Source organism: Centroberyx affinis, unplaced genomic scaffold (genome assembly GCF_046629955.1).
Source record: "Centroberyx affinis isolate AG114_WGS23_722 - 3 ecotype Tasmania unplaced genomic scaffold, CSIRO-AGI_Caff_v1 ptg001882l_1, whole genome shotgun sequence".
In the NCBI taxonomy this organism is placed as follows: Eukaryota; Metazoa; Chordata; class Actinopteri; order Beryciformes; family Berycidae; genus Centroberyx; species Centroberyx affinis.
Genome location: NW_027280254.1, coordinates 25,962 through 32,500, shown reverse-complemented (window position 1 = coordinate 32,500; position 6,539 = coordinate 25,962). Strand labels below are relative to the sequence as shown.

The window sequence follows — 6,539 nt, the reverse complement described above, 5'->3', positions numbered from 1 at the left end:
GTCTAAAAATGAAAGACACACGAGCATGGAGTAGCTAACGACTAGCATTCAGGCTATTTAGTGGTATTGTTGGCTGACTAGGATGGGTTCAAGGGTTTTGAAAAGACATATGCCCTTTACAGAACAACAATTAACTTCAGCACTTGCTACTTATCTCAGTAAAAAACATTGTGTTTTCTTTTCTTCCACTAAAAAGACAATCTATTTATATCCTTTCACAGATAGCGCAGGCGGGCAGGATGGAGTGCAGTGGAGAACAGTTGGTAGACACTTGTGTACAGTGCTATGATTGTGCAGACACACGCAGCTATGCAAACGCAGATGGGAAACTGGCCTGATTTCAGTTTTACAATTACTTTTTTTCTTTTGTTCTTCAGTGACTTCAAACATCAGTGATATTCTCATTGCAGCGCTGCTAGTGCTGTCCTTACATGGAGAGGGTTTTCATTTGAACCCAGGTTGCTAGTGAACCCCACCCTTCATTTTTATCATCAAGTATGGGTTTTATGAGAAACACCTGTGTATCTCCAGGGGTTAAAGGGAATTCTTGTAATACATTTCAAAGATATTCCTCGTCAAATGAGAGAGACTGACAGAGACGGGGTTTCTACTTTACACATGGTGAAACGTACTAGGCTGAGACCGGCTATCTTGGAGACACAACCGATCTTACTCTCTCAGCTTGAAATGTTCTTCTTGCTTTGTATGTGCTGGGCAATAAATGCAATCTAGCAATGATACATCAGCACATCCATCTTCCCTGTCCACCAGCTGCCTTTGCTGTGCAAAACATAGAAATTCAGCAGAATAAATACAGCTATTATTACTTTAGCATTATTATTTTCACCATAATCATCATCATCGCTATCATCTTGGTTGACGTTAATGTAATTAATCAATTTTAAGGTCACAGAGGGACATTTTGCTCTATATGTGTTTGAGTTTTTTTGGGCTTGGAGTTGGGCTGGGTTTTGCTGGGACAGTGACCCTGCTTTGTGTGTAAGGCGTTCCGCTCAGCAGTCAGATGGGCCGTGGTTCTGCTCAGCAGTCAGTCTGTGGACGGTCAGGGGCAGAGGGCCAGGGGCCCCGCGGACGGCCCCACAATGGGCTCCCAGTGCCATAGGTCAGGGTTGGGGGGTGAGAGGTGAAAGGGGCAGGCGCAGAGGGGTGTCATCATACGTGGCTAAGGGACTGGATGGCACTGGATTCGGCAGCGGCGCGTGCCAGACTGTGCCACATGGTGGCCGGAGTGTGGGAGGCTGGGTGGAGAGAGTCCTTGTCAGCCAGAGACAACATCATGGCATAAGCCTGGGGGAGAGAGAGAGACGGTTTCCATTTAAACACCATGCTTGCATGTAAATACATTTGTAAATATGTATGAAAATACATGCAAACTCCCCCTCTCTCTCTTTCTCTCTCTCTCTCTCACACACACACACACACACGCATGCACAAACATAAATGTTTCTGCGACAATGTTACCTGGGATTTGGATTTCCTATAGAGTGGCTGTTTGACCGCTTCAGTCAGAGTGGGGGAGCCAAAAGATCCTCCGTCCTCGTCTCCGTCTCCGTCTCCGTCTCCGTCACTCAACTCGCTCTCCTCCATCTTGCGCATGTCTGAAAAGTGGCGAATATGATCCAGGGCTGAGTAGCCACTCTGCTCCTCCTCATCCTCATACCTGGAGACGAAGGCAGAGAATGAAAATAATGTAATTTCAATGGTTTTGACAGCACTGCTAAGAATGGTAGAATATTTTGGTAGCTTGTGCCTCTGTATTGAACTTACCTCCTTGGAGAGGTTTTGCAGTTGAGGTCCAAGTCGTTCGGCCCATTAAAGTCCATTTCGTCTTGCATGATGTCGTCATCGAGGTTGCTAGGAAGCACTTCACCTTCTGGTTTCCCAGGAGTGTCACTAGGCTCGTCCCCATCTTCTTCATCAGCACCGAGCTCCTCCCCTTCCTCATCTTCTAGGTCACGTGACGCATGGCTGGTCATCAGCGGCTTCTCCTCTTCGAATGGACCACCATTCAACCTGTAGAGCAGGACCACCAAATCGATCAATGATACTTACTAAATGGGGGATTTTAAGGAGGAACAACTGACAATGGGACCCTCCTTGTTAACTGTGCAATTCATAAACCCATCCCCCTTAACTATAAAGTTTAAGAAAAGCGTGAGAGAAAACAATTAAATTGCCTACCAACTTTTTTAAATTGTAAAAACTCTCCCAGTGATCCTAAATAAATACCATTAAATTAGTGAGAGCAAATCCTTTAAATACCTCTTGTTAAATGATTACATAATAAGGAAAAAAACAATGGAATGAAAAAATATACTTGGCAAGTACAAGTACTGGATTCCCCTATTTAAACCTTCAGCTGGAATGTGCTCATGTGTTTTTGTTTTTGCTTTCTTTTTCCTGTATGTTCTTATGAGAATCTCCTCTTGCTCTAGACCATAACAATGGAGAGAGAGAGAGAGAGAAAGAGAGAGATAGAGTGAGAGAGAGAGAGAGAGAGAGAGAGAGAGAGACATACAGAGAAACAGAGAGAAATAGAGAGAGATGGATCTGAAGCAGGACATGGCAGCTGGGGCACAGCAGAGCCGGAATCCCGTTTGTCATCGAGGCTCTGGGCCCCTCTGGGCACGGCAGTGCTGGGCTGATCGTTGCAGCACTTAGCCGGAGTGCTCTGCCTCTCTCCTTGTTTATTTTCCCTACTATCTCGTATTCATCTAATAGGCAAAATATTTAGCTGACAGCCCCATTTGGTGGGAGAGTTATGAGAGCGTTGCCAACCGGCCCATTCCTCTGTCCCTGTGGAGGGAGACGGGGCCAGCTATCCAAACTGCCTGGGTCTTAATCTGCCCCACTGTCTCAGCGCCACAGGAAACCACCACTTGGTAAATCATCTGGAACCACATTAAGACTGATTCACTAATTACACTCCGGGACGTCTTTCGTCAGCTCCCAAAAATGCCATTTCTCGCACAAAAGGGTCCAGGGATGGGGAGAGAGAAACGGACAGGGAGAAGATGATAGATAGATGGGGAGAGTTTAAAACACATCGACCAAATCACCCCATAGATTGCAGGATGCTTACAAACAGGATATGATGTGTTTGAAAGGGATGTGCTTGAGCTTGCAATGACTCGAGAAGAGAGAGAGAGAGGAGGAATAATTGCAGGCCATATTTTAGCACAATGCAGAATCTGCATCATCTCTCCTCTTTTATCAGCAGCTGATAATAGTGTGGTTTGGACAGAGTTTAAAAGCTCCCCGTGGGAGGGAGCGCTCGGGGCTGACAAGGTGCTGTTCGTGCCGTGTCGAGATCGGAGGGCCGCAGAGAGCGACTAGCACCGGGAGAGAAGGAGAGAGAGAGCTCTGTGATTAAGAAAACAGATTCGCTAATTACGCTTTCAAACGTGGTAATTTGCTGGGGATAAAGTATCTATCAGAAGTAGTCAGGAGCGCAGCACTTTGAAAGGAAACACGGACCGACCCTTTGACCCCACCCCCTCTACCCTCTTCCTGTCGGCGGACATGTTGGTTCCAGATGTGGCGGGCTGACTGCTGCCCCTCCCGCTCCCCTCCCCGTCCCTCTGACACTCTGCCGCCTGGCCGCGCTCTCACAGGCCTGCTACACAATCACAGAGCAGTCTGGGAGATCTCTATCTGGCCGTACAATCTGCCCTGTGATCAAACCAAACTTAGGCACGTGAAAACAAACTCAGAGACCTGAGCAGACCTCTAAACTGCTATCCGACCCGATCACAGCCCCGAGAATTTATTTGCATAATCCTCAGACATAATTGTACGAGCGCAGATATCTGTGCGTACGTGTGGCCGAAAGGCAACAGTTACAAAGATCTCCTGCGCTTTTCCAAAAGCTGTGATTATCCTGAATGTCATCACGGATGATTACTCTCTCCCAAACCTCCGAGTGATGTGATAATTAATGAAGGCTGGCTGGGTGGTATGGAAATGCCCCAGCAATAAGCAGCAATCAGTGACACAAGCCTGGTTTCCAGTGCTAAACTGTGCTAGTAACAGCTGACCCATTATTCATGTCTATTCAATTCCCCTACAGTCATCTGTACACCCAACAAACTTCTAAAATTCACAATCTTTGCAAGGGTTCAATGTGCAGGAATCTTTCATAATTTCTGTGTTATTTTTCCCAAAATAAAATGCAGGCATTGATTCAAATGAATAAATGCTGATGCAATCCCATATTTGAAATATTTTGAGCAGGCCCTGGCCTTGATAAGCCTCACTGGTCCCTGCTGTGGCGATCTAGCCGTAAAGAAGCAGTGAGAAGCTGCGTTCATTGATTTTTGATTTTTAATCATCTTCTTGTTTAGCTTCCAGCTCTGTGGGATCTAATTGGAGAAAAACAGACAGGTCTCAGTAATGAACACATACAGCTATTCTTACCCTTCCTCAGACGGGTCAGGGGACGTCTGGTTCTGGCCTGTGTTGCTGATAAAATTTCGGATTTCATTGAAATAGGAGTCCTCTTTGTCATCCAAAATGGCGCTGCCACTGTCCAGCTCAGACCGTGGGGAAGACATTGCAGTGCCTGCAGAAAGACAAAACACTTCCATTTTGTTTTCAAAGACTTTCATGGTATTTCGACTTTAGTCTTGATCCATAATCAATTTTGAAAATACATGCATTAGGGCCACCATTATACCCCAAGATACCTACGAACTAAATTTACAGCAATTTTTTCATTGTTACAATGTAATGGAGGTGAGGTTGACTGAAAACTGAGCATGTATTGAGCGCTCAGCCTGTCAGGCACTAAAGGTTAAATACTAACTCTGGCAACAAAAAAAAGCTTCTGCCACATAACTGTTGCAAAAATGTCCCATCTATTGTCATTACGACAACATCTCTGTGCATTGTGATCTATAGAGACTCAATTCATACTCAGACTGCCGGGGACTGGGGATATTTTTCATGACGCCGCAGCTCCAGAGTGTGGCAGATAATTGATTTCATATTTAATAGAGTGAACATCATGTCTGATTAAGTGGAAGCCTCCTTTGAGGACTGTTGCAGCAGGCTGCTAGCCAGGTGTCACCGGTCGTTCTGCTGATTCAGAGTCAGAGTGATGCAAACTATTAAACCAATAAGCTGTGATTTGTGCTGCTGCCGAAAGCAGCAAAGTCAGAGGATATTTTGTGTTGTTTGCAGAAGTGGAAGACAGATTTATTCAATTTAATTTCTCAGCTTCTCAAATAGCCTCCAACCATGTGTAAATTATGTTTATTTATTTATGTTATTGAGAGAATTATTGGAGAAGTTACAAATGCAAGTCAGGTAGTGTGAGTTTTCATCTGGTAAATACAGAACATATAATAGTTGGTAAACCAGCTCTCTCTGGACTAGTGGTTTTATCATTCTGTCTGAGACATTATGCAGAGAAAAAATAGGTTCTGTCATCATAGCATCATCGTTCCAGCCATATTCTTTGGAGAATTTTCTAAACAATCTGAAGAATTGATTTATCTAGGCCAATCCAAGCTCAGAAACTCTGTGATTTTTATTGTATTTTTGCATGTTCAAGACCACTTCCTGGTTCGCACCTGAGAGGTTGCCGTTCTCGTGCTTCTTGAGGTGGCGGTCCAGGTTGGTCTGCTGACCGAAGCAACGGTCACACAGGTGGCACTTGAAGGGCTTCTCCTTGTTGTGGATGTTGCGGATGTGACGCTGCAGGTTGGAGGAGATGCTGAAGGAGCGGTCACAGTACTTACACCTGCAGGAAAAGAGCAAATTTAACTTTCACTTAAACAATTATTAGAGGAAAAAGTTTCGAGACAAAAACAGCAAAACACACAAGCTGCTAGTCATTAGTAGCACTGTACCACGTAATGAATCAGAGACATGTGATTTGTTCTGTGGGAAACATAATGGGATACATAATGTGGGACCCACACACACGTGCACACACACACACACACACACACACACACACACACTCACACACACACATACACATACACACACACACACACACACACACACACACACACACATCCCCTCTCGCAGTCCCACAGTCCCAGACATGATGGAGGAGCTTGTTCAAGGTGAAACGGCTCTGCCTCTTATCTCCAGCCAGCGCAATAAAATTGCATTCTTCTCTCACAAAATAAGCACGCAACAGATTTGGTTCTAGCTCTCCAAAATTAGAGGCTCTTGCCAAGTTTCTTCATGCAAAATTATACGAGAAGATTACATCTTTTCTTCTGCTGGAATTAGCTCGCTCGATTGGCTGTCCCTCAGGAACCCCCTGGTTATCTCCACAAAAAATTACAATAAACAGCGGCGATCTTTAATGGCATGCCAGCGTGTGGAGTGCAGTCTATCAGAGCGGGGCAGCAGAGGCCTGTGTCTGTCTCTCCCTCTCCCCCGTGGTCAGCAGGCCTCCTCCGAGCTTTGGGCCAAGATTCCACTACCTTGGTTACTACAAGCCCAGGCAGCGCTAGCCAGAGCTTACTCATTATTATACAGATGTAGTAAATGTGTAACAT

The 6,539-nt window shown here is 45.3% G+C and overlaps 1 protein-coding gene across 6 annotated transcripts in view; it reads right to left on the bottom strand.

Moving 5' to 3' along the window:
- The window catches only part of mecom (MDS1 and EVI1 complex locus), a 32,167-nt gene that overhangs the window by 680 nt on the left and 24,948 nt on the right, over nt 1-6,539 (bottom strand). For all 6 annotated transcript variants that reach the window (XM_071530083.1, XM_071530084.1, XM_071530086.1 and 3 more), the window contains 5 exons: nt 5,595-5,764; nt 4,438-4,582; nt 1,789-2,034; nt 1,483-1,681; nt 1-1,308 (listed from right to left, as the gene is read on the bottom strand). The exon at nt 1-1,308 is cut by the window's left edge and continues 680 nt beyond it. In XM_071530083.1, the coding sequence (XP_071386184.1) occupies nt 1,174-1,308; nt 1,483-1,681; nt 1,789-2,034; nt 4,438-4,582; nt 5,595-5,764 (895 nt within the window). In that variant the 3' untranslated portion in view covers nt 1-1,173. The remainder of the gene's footprint in view (nt 1,309-1,482; nt 1,682-1,788; nt 2,035-4,437; nt 4,583-5,594; nt 5,765-6,539) is intronic.